General features: G+C 46.3%; 1 protein-coding gene across 1 annotated transcript; it reads left to right on the plus strand.

Annotated features, from left to right (window-relative positions):
• The first annotated feature begins 3,100 nt into the window (after positions 1 to 3,100).
• Positions 3,101 to 16,228, plus strand: LOC139747946 (uncharacterized). Its single transcript, XM_071660444.1, has 5 exons — positions 3,101 to 3,257; positions 10,750 to 10,993; positions 12,032 to 12,136; positions 14,426 to 14,851; positions 15,321 to 16,228. The coding sequence occupies exons 2-5, from the start codon at positions 10,766 to 10,768 to the stop codon at positions 15,372 to 15,374; spliced, it is 813 nt and encodes a 270-aa protein (XP_071516545.1). The 5' UTR covers positions 3,101 to 3,257; positions 10,750 to 10,765; the 3' UTR covers positions 15,375 to 16,228.
• The last annotated feature ends 1,335 nt before the right edge of the window (positions 16,229 to 17,563 follow it).

The following is a 17,563-nucleotide window of genomic DNA, read 5'->3' on the forward strand; positions in this document are numbered from 1 at the left end:
CAAATGAAACCTGATCATCACATCATCGCATGATGCTCCAACCAAAACCATTTAAGCTCAACATCTCGTCGTTCGATACCCTCCCACAATAACCATTTAGATTCACCCACACGGCCACATAAGGCCCCAGCGACAATGTATTTAGATTTAGCCGCGACTTGTCACCTAATCAGGCCTGCTCTAACTTGAATAACCCGTTACAAATAGCCTCAGACCAGTTCCCTCTCTACTCCACCCTTCATATCGAAGGCTACGACCCAGATCACCAGGAAACAGGAGCAGAAGCGTTACGTGCAAACCAATTTTTTGTGTCCATTTCAATGACGTCAACTTTCCACCCTTCTCCAGGAAAAGGTATGGATGTAAGGGACGTCCTTGACCTATGGTTGTCTGATCAGCCAATTCCTGCCTCCGAGGACAGCGGATCATGTCACCATGGAGATGAGGACGTGCCTGGCTGCGCTGTCGCAGTTATCTCATCAGTCATGTCATGTTCAAAGGTTACGTAGGAACGGAACTGAATATCAGAGTTGAAATCCACACTTGTATCTGTACCGAGAGTTGTCGAGTAGATACATTCACAAGAGGTTACAGAAGAAATGAATTTTCATCCGACTGCAAGAGGTAACATGAAACAGTATTAGTAAATAAACTTTTTGGTGTCTGTTTCCAGTAAGATTTTCTTCTAAGCAGGTAAACCGAATACCCTATTTCTAATGCTTAATGTCTACGCACACACACACACACACATACACACACACACGCATAGACAGAAGAGAAAGATTCGTATAACTTTAACCGACATACCACTACAGGTAATCAAACAACCAACCTTCCTTCATCTATTGCTATGTAATAAACGAGCCGAAAGGTTAAGCAAAGTGGAATTATGGCCTTCAGTGACTAAACCTTCGTTGGTAACATACTGTAAGCCTAAGGTATAATCATCACTATATAGGATTACATCAGAGATGGATTTACAACGCAAGTTGCGACATCTTTGAGAGGTCACAGATTTATACCTAAGTATATAAGAAAAATGATCATAGGTTGCTTCCTAGTATAGTCCACAGTACTGCAATCTAACCTAAAACTTTCATGCAAACAACTGCATTCATATTGCTGTATTTATCTACTATAAACATCTGAACTCTCCATCAAGTCAGATAAAACAGTGTAGTTATGAATACACAACAAACGAGTTTGCCTCGTGTAGAGGATGACGAGAGTCGCCCCGACCTTTGACCTCAAGTCACAAGGTCAGGAAGAAACGAAAGTGTTCGACAGGTGAAGACGTGACTCTCAGGTGATAGGTCATTAGGTGTGTGTGTGTCTGTGTGTGTGGGTGTGTGTCTTTACCATTACAAAACGTATTCAGAACCTCCCCATCTCTCTCTCTCCTTCAGCCGAGGCTATCATACAGAACAGAATGACTTCTGGAGGAGATGGTAGGATATCGTAGGACCCCATGCAAGAAGGCAACGAGGAAACACAAGGATCGGTTCCTCCTACAAGTGAGAGGGAAAGCTCATAAGTGTGACGTCATGGTCTTCCCTTGTGTAAGGCTTCCCCAGCTGAGCCAACACACAGCCTTCTCTCGTCATGGTACAGTCCCGGATACAGGGACCTGAAGCGAGTGATGACAGGGATACATGGTAGAAAAAACTCCCCTGAGCACGACGGTACGACCCTCGAGCACGACGGTGCGACCCTCGAGCACGACGGTACGACCCTCGAGCACGACGGTACGACCCTCGAGCACGACGGTACGACCCTCGAGCACGACGGTACGACCCTCGAGCACGACGGTACTATCTTCGAGCATGACAGTACCCTTGGATATGATGTCGTGGCCTTCACCCACGTCAGTCCTCCATAACCAAGGGTCGCATCGTCGTGCTCAAAGCTCGTACCGTCGTGCTCAAGGCTCGTACCGTCGTGCTCAAGGCTCTACACCGTTACCTGGACCAATTCACAAGTTCCAACGTTGCCATTTGCTTCTATTTTACTCAAAAACCTGAATGTCAGTTGCATCACTTCTCCTGTAGCAGTTTACCGATCGTACCTACCTCTCGTACTCGACCTTTCCCTCTCTGCTGCCTCTAAACCCGTCATCGACCATCTGACGCGTCACTAACCCAGTGTGGCAGAGATTCAGCGGGTGAAGGTACACCTGGCTCAACTTACACCAACAGGATATCACCGCTGGTGTCACGTGACATCACTCGACCTGTAGAATGACATCAATCATGTGTATCATGATTATCACATTTCTGGCGACTTCACATGGTTTGTAAAGAGACATTACTTATGCTCTTCATTGCCCCAGGTGTCTGTTGACTTCAAATAACATGGAGACTGACATCGATCGTGTGTCTGATGTCCGACATCAGCAACAGGTAGTCTGAACACGGCCTTGTTAAGATCTGGTTCCTGCATAACCGTGTCGAGCTTGTTGCCTTGAATGTCAGGTGCAGGACCAGACTTTGAGAAGGGGGAACATTTCAGCCCTTTCTCGTGAGTGGTGGATAAGGCCGGATCCTGAGTGTGATTAGATCATGATACCTTCCAAGTAGGTCTACCTATTCTGTTTTTTTTTTCTGAGGAGAGTCGACTGTCATCTCCGTCTCGTATACAGAACGCATAGCAACCGGGTGGCCAAGGTAAACGGGTTGCAACAGAATGGGACGAAAGACAAGTTTCTCGCTTGATTGCGAGTCAGGAGGCGGCGGGAAGTGCGACAATTTAGACATACCCTTTAAGGTAGTCTATCAGACCTGAAGGTCGGGTTTCCTGATGTCCTACAGAGCAAATTGAAGTTTCCATACGTCTAGCAAAGGACGAGGGGAGGAAAACATGTTTCAGTCTCCGTTTTCCAGATCTTCTCGAGCCATATGCTAACTAAAGGTCACCTGCACCTTTCTTCTACCGAACTCTAGCCACTGAACGTTACTGGTGTATACGAAAGCAACCCAAGCTTCCCCAGTACTCCTACAGGATTCAGGGTGACACAAAAGTAGCACACACGAAGCAATATGGAGCGAGATGTAGCACAATGGAAAGTGAGAGGAAGCCTGGCCATCCCACCAGGGCCGGCACCTACCCGCGAAAGTTCAAAGTTGAGGTTTAGCAGTCGACTGGAGTCAGCTGTGCGAGGCAGACGTGGCCAGGACCTGACGGACGGAGGCACTAGTCCAGCGCCTCACCGTCGCCACAGCTCAACTTCATAGTCACCACCACCACCATCAGACGAGGAGGTACGTGTCCACCACTTGAACAGTGTCTAGGAATGATAGTGTCAAACAGCGGTGAGGTGTGATAGTGAAATTTATTGTGATAAGTGAAAGTCTATGGACTGAATGCCAAGTATGTCACTGAGGAATATATGTGAACTGCATTAACGATTGTACCTACCTCTACCACACTATCAGTCTCTCTCCACTGCCTCTAAACTCTACGTCTACCACCTGACGCATTACTAACGCACTGTAGGAGACTTCGTAACACAAACTTACCAGTACTCACTGTACCACAAGGCCTACAGAAGACGACCCTCCCATACATCTGCGTCAGGAGGAGACATTCCCCCTCTCATCCTAAGGGCACCACATTCCTTTGACACGAGAAAGTCTTGTGTGGAGACGTCTGTCCCAACAGAGAGAAGGGGGCACCACGCCTCAACAAATGCCAGCGAGATCCACCTCACCCCTATGGAAACGTGTTTAACCTAGCGTTTAGTAACTCTATCGTTAGTCATTCTAACTTGTCGTTTGTTAGTTTAACATGCTGCAACCTAATCTGTCGTTTTGTCAATCCAATAATGTCGTCTCTTTAAATTGTCGCTTCTCAAGATTAAACTGTCGTTTGCTAGATTTAACTAAGTCACATTTCCCTCGAACACATGCACAGGATATCAGCAGCCATACAGTTGTCTAAGTAATTCTGTAGGCAGGGTCCTGTAGGACGAATATTACAGGGTACTTCCCCCGCCTCTTGTAGATGTAGGTTAAGGACGCGGGTCGTTACGTTACGAGTTGGCTAATAACATGTTCGTTCTGTATTCATGTCTGTCTGGTCCCCCCTGAGACTTGGCCTCCCCACGCACGCACGCACTCTCTCTCTCTCTCTCTCTCTCTCTCTCTCTCTCTCTCTCTCTCTCTCTCTCTCTCTCTCTCTCTCTCAGGACCACATCCACCGCTCACTGTACGAGTGTGGAGAGAGAATGTTCCACCCACATTTACTTCAAGTCTACAAACACCCTGGGGAGCTGTGATTCACTTCCACTTTCTTTCTCTCTCACTTTATACCTTTCACTGGTGATGACCTTTGGTGTGGGGAACGTTTCGCCCGTGCCATGTCGGTCAGTTTATATATGAAAATACTCTTGCATTGAACTCTATCAACACACACACACACACACAAACACACACACACACACACGTCGTTTCACAATGGCCTACAGAAACGTACTGGATGACTCAGTAGTATAACCATGATTTTCGTCTCTTTCCAGTTCATACCAAATATTTCAAGCTACTTGTTCAGCTCTGACTCGGAATTTACGTATATACAAATCACTGAACTTGTCTGTATTTCAATGAAATATTCTACTAATTCGAACTCGATTCATACAATCATTTGTGCGAAATCACACTAGCTCGAAGAATACAAAATATCTCAATTCTATCTGAATTGAAAGGTTTGACATATCACATATTTTCCACTTTACTGAACTGGTTTAAGGGAATAACTAAATAATAATAATCGTAATAATGATAATGGTGACAACCATGCCGATAATGTTTTTTTTCATACATCACCTTTCCTGTTTAAGCGAGGCAGCGCCAGGAACAAACGAACAATGGCCTCGTTTACACACATCCACTTTCTACCTGTCATGTACGATCGACTGAAACCAGAAGCCCACTGTCCACAGCAAGGTCCCCACAGAGTCTCTCTCTCTCTCTCTCTCTCTCTCTCTCTCTCTCTCTCTCTCTCTCTCTCTCTCTCTCTCTCTCTCTATTACTCGGGCCTGAGGTCTCCTCTGCTCACGTACCTGTCCTCCCATTTCTCTCGTGTAGGTCACATAGTACGCAGACAGGCCCATTCCTTCTCACAACTTTAACAACAATAATGTCAGATTCGACGTCTGTTTCTTTCCTTCCTCTTCTTTTTTTTTTTATCTTCTCTCTCGAGGTTACGTGAACACTCTCGCTTATTGTGTGAGTCATGGCGAATCCAGAACAGTTGGGGGTCGGTCAGCTGACGTGCTGGTGTGGTGAGTGACCCACTTACAACCACCAACCGTTCGTACCTCCCTCCTACCGTAGCTCCCCCTACCTTGCATAATGGTACCACAACGACTCTCACTATCACCGCTATCCAAGATCCCTCACCATCTGGTCATCCAGAAGACCTTCACCATCTGTCATTATCCAGCTTTCTCTCGACAATCTTGAACTCATTTCTCTCATATTCTTTGTTCTCTTACATGAACATATTTCTTCACTTCATGACCGTTTCTGCTATTGTGTCTTTGTTTATATATCTTTTCTTTTTAGTCATCCTCCCCTTTTTTTTTTTGCTCCCCTCCCTCTCTCTCCTCACCACCATATATCATCCTCCCGTCACAGCCCAGGGCAGACCCACTATCACCCCCACCTTCACCCCGCTCCCCACCTCAATTTCGCACGTGCGTGCACACGCGCGTGCCGAGAGAGTCAGTCAGGGGAGAAGGATCACAACTTTCCCCCCCAAAACTGCGACACTGGTGGCGTGGTCACAGATGGCTGGGAGGCACGCCAGGTCGCGCACCCACGCCTCGTAATGCCCAAAGTCATCCAGTCCAGCACCCCTGAAGGGGCGCGTGCCTCTCCTCCCATACCATAAGCGAAGAGGACCAGACAATGTGATGTGGACGACCCCCTCTACATACACCCACAAACGAAGGAAGCTGGTCGGTTACAACGCTATTTCCATTTCGCTTTCAGTCCGTTAGTCGTCGCGGCCTCGAGCGGGACTAATCGATGACTTTAACGCCAAGATTAGGCAAACCTGTTTTTATCGTATTAAGGGAACGGCGACTGATCCATGCGACGCAGCGGGCACTGCAGTGGCTACCTCACACACTCCCTTTCCTTCTATCTTTTGTGGATTTTCTTTATAATCCCGAAACTTGTGTGTTTATAGATTGTTTCTACAGCGATGTGTATATATATTCTTATTTACACTAACTAATATGGCCGTCTTTGATTTACGTAAACCAGACTTTCATCGCCGTAAAATAACTCGACGTGAAGTGATTGGCTGTAGTTCAACTTTCGATATAAGTGTCGCTTTCTTTTCTTTTTTTTCTTTTGATGGGACGAACAAGGAACGATATGGGAGGAGAGAGTCTGCACGACTCCAGGACGGTGTAAGCGTCCTGATCCGCCTGTCATTCTAAATCAATTGAAGGGGAAAATAAAGTGCGAGAAAACGCCCATCCTCACAAGTGATGATGGGTCTGTGTCTTAATAGGCTGAGAGAGAAAGAGAGAGGGAAGGAGAGATTGTAAGATTTGGGTGAAAATATAGGGAGGTAGAAAGTTCCACATTCTCCCTGTGGGTAAGGAGAGATTCAGACATATGATCAGCCAATCATAGAGTTGCCAACGCTAACATATGAGAAGGAGAGGGTCTAGCGGCACGTCGATTGCTACGTCCAAACCGAGTAATGTATTGAAACGTAACTGATCATCTTTAATCATAATCACACGGAAACAACCGTTTATCATTAATCGCATCTGTGATCTGGTGTAGCTTACAGAACCATGATGATTACAGTCGTATGATACACAGTTTCGCGGTTGACATAAACAACAGATTTCTCCCAGACATTAATCCGTAATAATAATGATTTTCACCGTCTTCTTACGACGGTGATGGGAAGCATGCGTTATCTCGGACAATGAAGAGAATTGAACTACCTATCATAATGTAGTTACTTACGTATCACTAATTACTCTGCTTAAAGTTCAAGGAAACATCAATAAACACTTAAGTTAGTGCGGATCTTCGACATTATAGGCGATCGACAACACACACACGGGGCGCTTCAGGGCACCAACTTCGCCCTGGATCCTATTACTCAAAAGCTAAAACATTACCTGAGCTGGTGGCAGCCAGTTCGTCAGGGACTTCCAGAGTTCAGGTTGCCACGCGTGTGAAGAACAGGATGTGAGGTTGGGTCTGGCGGTGCCCCACCTGTGAGGTAGAGTCCTACGGAGGTCAACAAGACCCGCCATGACTCTTCTCTTGACCTTTTGCTTCTGTTAACGGTAAAGCTGCTGCGTTCGGTTCCCCTCCTCCAGACAGTGACGATATGTACGTTCTTAACGTTGACGTGATGGAGGATGTCTTCATAGGATGTTTGGAGTTGTCAACAAGTTCTCTTCATTTTCATGGAAAGACGACTTAGTCTCCTGAGGCTCCAGGATTGGTCTCGCTCAGCATCTGGGATGCGACGTCTTGGCATCCTCAGCTTCCAGGACCGAAGACTTGGTCTTTCCATATTTCCAGGAGCAACGACTTGGCCTCTTCAGCTTCCAGTATCAAGGACTTGGTCCCATGCCTGCTGGTCTTAAAGAAAGAATCATAATATTCCAGAGACAAACCTTCGCTGGCTTAAACCACAAAGATTTTTGCATTTTGCCTCGGGCATCATCCAGTAAGGAGGTCTCTGGGCCAGCTCAGCTTGCTGACCTTGGCTTGCGCCTCCTACAGACGCTTAGTAAAGTGTCTGCAATGATCCGAGACTCAAGATGGACGTCTGCGTGTCTTTCTACTCGCCAAATTGTCTTGATATTGTTGTATAATGGAAACCAAGGCTGTCAACTCACCCGGAAGCACAGAATTCCTTCTCACCCTTGATTCCTCACATCGCCGGCACGCAGACGAGGGGTGGGGCTGAGCCAAGGTCTCCTGGGTGTAAGTGTCATATCAAAGAGCAACAAAAAAGAAAATAATCACTGCAAAACGAACAGTTACACTTACACACACACACACACACACACACACACACACACTAGGATGGCTAACTTAGTATCCCCTTTACTACAGAGCTTTAACCTCTGACCTGCAATAGTCGTCCATTTCCCAAAAGAGAAAGTCTAATGTCTAATAACCCATGATTAACATCTTGAATGTTTACTTCGTTTAATCTTCTAAAAATCCGGTTTATTGTCACCTGTGGCAGCTTTGTTAGTTTCCATACTCAAGGAGCCTCTCTAAACCTGATGAAGTCCCTCTACTGCCACACTGACACACAGACACACACACACAACACACACACACACAGAATACAGCCATACACACATGACAACATAAGACTCAATAACCATACATTTTGTACACCTGACGCCATCCTCATGTGACAGATGGTGTGTGTTGTAACGGAATCTATTGGAACCCCTCATAAACGACCCTTCCCGAGTCCGAACACTCCTCATAACTGTTCAGAATAGACCCCAACACTCCTCATAACTGGCTACCACAGGCCCCACCACCTCTCATAACTGTTCACAACAGACCCCAACACTCCTCATAACTGACCACTTCAGACCCGGACATTCCTCATAACTGTCCACCACAGCCCCGGCCACTCCTCACAACTGGCCATCACAGACTCCAACGGTGGGGGAGACCTAACGGAGCTCCTAACCCCACCTCCTCCCACCCTTGTCCCCCAGGATACGTCTACCGCACCTCTCACAAACCGGTCGCAGCCGCAAGCGGCGACGGCGGCGTTGGTGGTGGGGAGCGAATCTGGGCGACCTTGGCCCGTCACCCTGGCCTCCCCCACCACCTCCAACACACACAACCCCCCCTCACCAACCCACACCTCCCTCGCCAACCCACACCCTCCCTTACCACACACCTTTCACTGTGCAGTGTCGTGTCCCCCGTGGGGGCTTGGCGACTGTCTGAGCTCCTTGCCTCCTTGCTGCATAACCACAGCTTCTGTATTGGGCAAATATGTGTGTGTGTGTGTGTGTGTGTGTGTGTGTGTGTGTGTGTGTGTGTGTGTGTGTGTGTGTGTATCGCATTGACAATGTAGTTATATCACAAAAGTGCCTGACGCTTCGTATTTTCTTTTTCCTTGTTTTGTACTTGCATGTATAGATATATATCCACAGATGGTGTACAGTGTGGGTTAAGTGTGTCAGCAGTATGTGGTCTCTGAGCAGTGTGGGGGGCCTCTGTGGGTAGTGTGGGGCTTCTGTGGGCAGTGTGGGACCTCTGTGGGCAGTGTGGGACCTCTGTGGGCAGTGTGGGACCTCTGTGGGCAGTGTGGGACCTCTGTGGGCAGTGTGGGGCCTCTGTGGGCAGTGTGGGGCCTCTGTGGGCAGTGTGGGGCCTCTGTGGGCAGTGTGGGGCTTCTGTGGGCAGTGTGGGGCCTCTGTGGGCAGTGTGGGATCTCTGTGAGGAGTGCAAGTTTAGTATGACGGTCATAAGATGTAACGAAACGTGTCATTACAACGGGAACCTTGGCATACTTCCAAGAGGCCCTGGTGTTGTGAGCCTGATTGGTACGTGTGTGTGTGTGTGTGTGTGTGTGTGTATTTGTTTCCTATGTACGGAGAGAGAGAGAGAGAGGGAGGACGGAGGAATGACGTGTGATAACCCCCCACAAGTCATCATACTCGGTGGCTGCTGAAAAGTAATTTTTTTCTTTTTTATAACAGTGAATGCGACATTCGTGACGTCACCCACGTGTGTCGGGTCATTACTGTTAGCTCGGGGAAAAGTACCGTTACCTGTGGTGATGGTGTACCGTTACCTGTGGTGATGGTGTACCGTTACCTGTGGTGATGGTGTACCGTTACCCGTGGTGATGGTAGTGAGGGAGTAATGGAGAACTCTCCTATTAAGGTTTCTTGTAATCCGTATGATGTGTGTGTGTGTGTGTGTGTGTGTGTGTGTGTGTGTGCGTGTCTACCCTCCCTGGAAACTATGAGAAATCGACAGATGTTGCAAGTAGCAATAGTTCTATACGTGCAATTACCGCCTCTCACATCCATCACTCGATGCTGACGTAGACAGACCTCTCGGGCCTCACCCGTCAGTGACAAGCTGCTGTACCTGTTGACGGGAGAGGAGAGCGCTGGGGGGTAATTTGTCGTGTCCTTCAAGTAGAAAAACACTCAGGGTAGAACTTCCGGATCCAGCTGTAGTTTTTGCCACGTCGTACAACTTAATGTGACATGTGATTACTTTCCAAGTCTCCTGGGCCAGTTAACCTTACCATTACACTTTAGATCTCCAATATTGTATAGATAATGCGTGGTATTGTTTACTCTCGTATAAGCGAGGGAAAGTTGTGACAGACCACAAGTCTCCACATGGCAAGGGTTTGCTTCAGTCTTCAGTAGTAAGATTGTACTTCGTCGTTCCATCTCTCGAGGTGCTTATAATTCTCTCTCGTCCCTCGTTGTTCTCCCTCACTCGTCAGTTAAACACAGACATCCACCAGACACGTCAACGAGCAGTTCCGACGGTCTTTCACCTCTTGTGATGTTCTGAAAGTAGAAAGGTTTAGATTGCGTGAAACTGAAATGAAATGGTTCACTTCAAGAATGAATATATATGTAGTTAGGTTTTTGATTTCAATGCGAGGTATTTCTCGGGGGCCTCCTGGGGCCTCCTCTGGCGTAAGGCCAAGACTGAAAAAGTACCTCCATCCTTGACTTGATTCCTATTGCTCCTACAGGATACGCAACGGCGAGATGAGGACCCACGCTTGCGTCCTGCTGCTCCTGCTGTCGGTGGTAGCTGAGGCGCTCGGCTCCGTCGACGTGCTCAGGCGATGGCGTCGACAGGCCGTCCACTGCCAAACAGGGGACAAGGCGTGCCAGAAGTGCTCCGCTTCCTGCAGTAGCGTCGAGTTATCCAGCCTTCCAGAATGTTGTGAAGTGTACAACACCTGTTGTGATGATTACTTCCAGGCCTGTAAGGTAAGTCTCACTTCCATAGCTCAGACTAGTGATGGACTAACAAATAGCCGCTTCATTCATACGACAGAATCAGCCATGTCAACACCAAAAGCAATTTCTCAACCCTGATTATTTACCTATTTCACCTAAGCCAGCTGTTTACTCAGGACTGCAAACTACATGTACTTCTCTCCTGCAGACCTGAACACGTCCCTCCTCACAAATGACACGAAAAAAAAAAAAAATATAACACCAACAGACCACACGGGAACCACGGAACGAGGCTGTACATTCATTAAGCAACGAACACGTCGCAGTAACACCAGGCTACATGACCCGTACATAAGAGTCAACACGACCAACCAACCAACCACACCCCACAGCCGTAAGTGTCAGTTGTTATCCATATCATATATATATATATATATATATATATATATATATATATATATATATATATATATATATATATATATTACAGTCTTCTTTTACACATTTGCAATATTTGGACTGTGTTGTGGGTGTGGATACCTCACGAATGGGGCACTCTGAAACGAGGTAAGTCTGGAAATATTGGCTGATAAAGAATGATATATTTCATATAAACTCTAAAGCATGTCTTCTCCTATGCATCTCTAAATGTGGATGACTTAAGCATGAGGTATGAGCATGGATGATGAGTGTGAATGATAACAGATTCGTACTAGATCATGATAGAATCAAGTATGTGTGACGTGAGGACGGCCCTTGGTAATGTATGTAGTGTAGATGTAAGAATGTTAGATAATGTTTGAGTGTAGATGGTCAGGAAACTAACCAGGAACGTGTTTATGTTGAACCTTCGTGGATGATAAGATGGATGATGATGAGTCTGCGGATGACTATGTGTACATAGAGAATGGATGACGAAAGTGGTCATCCTGGTGGATGATGAGACTGGATAATGAGAGACACTAAGTGGATGTATATCCCTACCACTTACACAGACTTCTATCACTCTCTCGTTCATTCATTCACTTCGTCCTTCCTTCCTTCCTTCCTTCACATCGGTATCGCCAGAAATGCTCCAGTATGGCTTCCCAAGACGTCTACTTCCCAGAGTACTGCTGCGCCTCCTTCACCGACTGCTGCGAGCTGGTCACCACCCTCGGCGCCCCTGTCAAGGTGAGTCCTCACCCCCCTACACGCCCTGTAGTCAGTCTACTGCAACCCCCAAGGCCCTACACGCCCTGTAGTCTACCGCAATCACCAAGGCCCTACACGCCCTGTAGTCTACCGCAATCACCAAGGCCCTACACGCCCTGTAGTCTACCGCAATCACAAAGGCCCTACACGCCCTCTAGTCTACCACCACGCCCTACACGCCCTGTAATCAGCCTCCAAGCACCCTCTGTAATCTGTTGCCACGCCCGACGTGCACTATAACCTCTCGGTATTATGAATGAGTATGCAAATAGCTTCGTCCCACCTGACGCTGCAGGGTATGGTTAGGGAGTCACTCTCATCGGTTTCCTGGCCGCTTCTGGGCAGCGACGTGAGCAGAATACAGACAAGAACAGTCGCAAGTATCATGCTACCTTAGTGGAACTAATTTAGGGTCGTATGATCAGATTAGAGTTCTGTACACATCCACTGCAGGGCGATCTAACTAATCCTATTCTAAGATTAGGCAATCTGACGTGAGCTAAAGTGGTTCAACCTACATTAATCCAAGATGACCCAACAACCTCCCATAATCTAAAGTAACCAAACAACCTACACTATTCTAAAGCAGCTAAACCCAGTCCAAAACTAACCAGAGGTAATCTACGATTGGCTAACCCACCTCAGGAAATCCGAGCCCAATCTGCCTTAACCAAACCGTAATCGTGGAGTGACTGCATCGTACATCGCAAGGCTGCACGTGAAAGTAGACCCTTCTGTTGCCGACCAGCGAGCCAAGTCGGCGGAGCGATCCGATTGCATCATGACGTCACGCTGTGTTTACTCTTGTGGATGGCTGGGCCTACAGGCGGAGGGCATGGAAGCAGGTGTGTGCCTGGGAAGGTCACGACAGATCTACTTGCATGTGACCGAGGTCATCTTGGAGGTCGATACATGGGACGGTCGTACCAGGAGACAAACTTGTTTGTAACGAGGTGATCTGCTGGAGGTTAGTACACTGAAAGGACAGATAACGGTAAACCTGATGGTCTATGACGAGATTATCTATATACATGTATGTGTATACACACACAGGAGTATACAAGGCTAAGGCAGAGAGCCAGATGAATGTAAAACTCTCCCCGTAATACACAAATAAGAATCACACACACACACAGGCGTACATTCACTCTCACTTGGGTACACATGAACGAACACGTACATCCAAGTAACCACGTTGATATGTACGCACGAACACTCTCAAGACGTTCCACGAAATGTGTCCCTAAACATCCTTTCTATTCTCATATTTGTGAGCAAGGAACTCCACATATGGGCAAGTAATTCTGTATGCATTGCATGTATCTCGTTTCTTTCTTGCTTGGATACACAAGATGCCATCAGTTCAAGATTCTAAATGTTCTACCGAGGCCAACATGGCCAGTTTATCTATGGAACTGGAGGTATACTGGGCGTCAGAACCCTGACAACTGGCATTAAGATGGCAATGACTGGCACAACTGATTTAAGGTCAGAGTTAACAGTACAACTGTACGTTGAATCCCAACTTCCAGTGGATGTGATCTGGTGTTTACAGGGTCGGGTGCGCAAAAACAAACAAAAGAACTGTGGCATTTTGGTAACGAGGCTGTCTTGTTCCTCCCACAAGAAGGAGAGAGTCGAGATCACTACAGCTCACCACACCCATACACCATTAGGGGGTCTCTACAAACAACAGTTTACCCATGATACACAGTCTGGAGGTCAGGTTTACATTTCCTCCACGTTCTCTCGATATAAAACAAACGACTGTACATCTTACCAGACCTGTAGGTGATGATCTGACACAGCGGGATACCAAATGGTGATATACTTGGTTTCAGCATGTTTTCTGCCATCACTGCGGGAATCTGTCTTTGAATGATCCGCAACTGCTTATATTATAGGCTCTTCTTCAGTGGTGTCAGGTTCTGGGGGAAGAAAATGCAACCTTCTGCCATATTAACTCAACCTCTGTCACCTCTATTCAACCATCTTACCTTCATCTATTGTGGCGTTGCTTCCCACTCTCTGTTCTACAGGTGTTATTTCAGTCACTGCACACAAGAGTAAAGACAGGGTACATATGTACGAGGCTAAGAGACGTAGAAACACGAGTGTAAAACTCGATCCACGTAACACACATTGCAATAACACACATACACACACATAGACACACACACACACAGTAACCAACAGAAAGCAGTAGGCACCACCTCCTAAGCAACTATGATTACCTCACTCATGAACAAACTATCTGTCGCTTTCCAGGATCCAGAGCCAGTTAAGGCCAAAACCAAACCAGACCTGAAGATCCCAACGGTAGCAGCTCCAAAGCCCTCAGCGTTTCCTGGTGCAAAGAACTTAGGTTCCCAGAATCCTAAGACTCAGGCACTCCAGGATGAGCCACCCTCAGGTTTCTCAGATACCCAGGAATTCGAAGCGCCTCCTCGGGCTTCAGCAGACCAATCGCCAGATATCCAGACCCTACCTCCTGAGGTCCCATCTCCCAAACCCCAGGCACCAGAAATTACATCTTTCCAGCCCCGAACTCCTAGTTTCTCAAATGTGCGAGCACCCGCCTCCCGACCTGCGACTCGGAGTCGTGTCAGCAGTCAAAGGACTCCACCACGCAGAAATGAACAGGTTCGACCACATACAAGACAACAGAATCAACGCAGACGTCGCCCAGACCAGGTAAGATGACGACGTGCCCCAAACTGACTAACACGTGAACCTGGGAGAGTCTCAGGGGACGCAAAGTTTGGCTCTAAAGTACGTAGAAATTCTCTCTCTCCTCTCTCTATCTGTCTCCGGGTTGGCAGTACTAAAGATAAAACATGATCCTTACCTATCTATCAAGACCTGACACAGAATTATTATTGACACTAGCCACATCACATGAAAAGCATCTCTTAATGGGAAACTAATCTTTTATTCAAAAGACACATTCATAAGCATTTCTTACTCTTTACCTTTTTAAGAAACGAATCTATATCCCTGAAGTGTGTGTATATATGTATATGTATCTATATACTTTGATTTTATAGGTGATGATAAAGTTCTTACCTACTCTCAAGAAATATATTTACACTTTAGGAGTTTGTACTTTATGTAAACTATTTCTTCCTTTAGCTCTAACACTTGCTAATGTTCTCGGTCACAGCTGAATCTGAGAGACAGAAAGGGACGAGTCACCTCTCGTGGTCGTTTGGTCTAATGCCAACAGGTCCTACTGAACCATCTGGCACCGTACTACCATCAGCTGGTCCACACTCTACACTCCTCCCGTCCGTGTGTCATCTGTCTCGATTCTCTCCCACAGCCTCCCTCCTGACTACACTCTCCCTCCCCTTATTGCTCACCTCTTACTCACTCACTATACCTTTAAAATTTTCTTTTCAGCAACACATATTAAGTGTCTCGCCGGATACTCTCTCTTTTTTTTTTATCTATTTTCTTTATAAGTGAATAAAGTGCTGTCAATTACGCCCCCTTCCCTCTTAAGACTCGGTAGCTATCATTCATTCAACAAGTCCTCGGAAGATGAATAGATTTCTACACTCTGTTTCTAACTCTCTTAATTATACACATAATGGACGGACTTATCCTCATGTAAATAATCATCAGAACTCTTAGTTCCTCCCTCTACGGCGTGGATGGTCGCGGTGCTTGCTCTACCTGCCTCTTACAGACCTTCCCACCTACCGTCTAAAACTCCCTCTCCATACACTCACCTAGTCTAAATACCCGAGTCCCCCCCATACCTCTAGCACCACATGACCTCCCACCTCCACTCCTCCTCTATAGCCACACACCTTCAAGTCTTCCTGTGACTCGTGTTGGCTTTCCTGTGGATGTTTTTACAACTGTCAACAACCTCCCCATGCTACTCTCCCCTGTCACCTGTGTGGCCTCCATCATCCCGTCATCCCAACAGTCACTTGTGGTGGCACAGTACAGGAGAGGAAACCCCTACCAGCTATCTCCAGTCCCTCTGTTCATCCTCTCGACTCCCACAAGTGAATTTCCAACTATCAACCTGAAATATCATCAAATAAATGTCTACGACTCTTTCAGTATTTCTCTCTCCTGTAACATACATCAGCCTTTTTTAATTATCTCTTACTTTGACCCTTTTTTGAGAATGACTGAAATACGCTTTACCTGCATGCAAATTTGTACAGAAAGGAACCTTCCCCTATGGTGAAATACTTGTTTTAAGGTTTATCTCTGACACACACTGCAAGATCTACTCCTTCACTCCAAGCTCCTGTCGGCTGTTGGTGAGGTCAAGGTGAAACTGATATGGCTTTTGGGAATGAGGTCAGTGAAATGCTATCAAGAAATTAACCTCAGTCACACTACAGAAGATAAAAGGTAATGAACAAAAGGATCAAATCCTGTGCATCAAGTAGTGTCCATCTCCAGCTCTCATACCCAAAGCTCATCATTGTATAACAACCTACTTGTAGTTGATCTTCCGTGTGATGATATATGCATATGTGTTTTTCGGTCTTACTCCCACCACTTGCTCATGATCCCTCGGTACCCGGGACTTGCTACAGTGTCTCCAGTTGGCGCTGCCTGTTGAAAGGGTAATGGTTTTAGCTTTTAAGGAATCCTTATGGAGTAAAGATATGCCTCTGTCTGTAACACAGATCATTCACTAGCAATGACAAGTTCCTTTCTCCCTCTATGTCTCTCCCTGTCTCTCTCTCTCTCTCTCCCTATATAGAAAGGGCGAATATATTAAGGAGCTTCACAGACAAAATAATCGGAATTACCAAACAAAGTCGTCAATACATCAGAGAAAACCAGTAAAACTGGGCAGTTGAAAGTAGCGAATATGTTAACGTAGCAAAAAAGAGCACATCTTAAATATAGAACCAAAATTGGGCAAGGCTTTAAAGACAAAAGGGAAATAGTCAGCGGCACGTACAAAAAGAAAAGAAGATACATTGTAAAAAGTAAAGCATGTCTTATAGAAAGTAAAGGCATGATTATTATGGTATAAGAAAGGGATGCTTATGTAAATAGCTAATGTATATATGACGATAGAGACGCAAAAACATGTAGTGGCCAGTCACTATACATAGTGACAAAAGAGCATCACAATCCTGTGCCAGAGAATCTAATCATTATCCTAATGCCAAAAGATGTAATTCTATTCGATGTTATCACCTGATGCTCTTTTGCATGCAGCCATGATTTATACACCTATAGTGCTTAGTAGTGAATATCAAGAATGAGGTAATGCATGTCAAATGATATGATAACATCAGAGAACTAAACCATGCATGTGTATGGGGTGTTGGGGAGCATACATCTGACGTGAGAAGGGTTCCAGGACTGCATCACGGAAAACCAGGTAAGGTCACTCAGGATTTGCAATAGGTGGAGTCAGAT

Source organism: Panulirus ornatus, chromosome 71 (assembly GCF_036320965.1).
Source record: "Panulirus ornatus isolate Po-2019 chromosome 71, ASM3632096v1, whole genome shotgun sequence".
Lineage (NCBI taxonomy): Eukaryota > Metazoa > Arthropoda > Malacostraca > Decapoda > Palinuridae > Panulirus > Panulirus ornatus.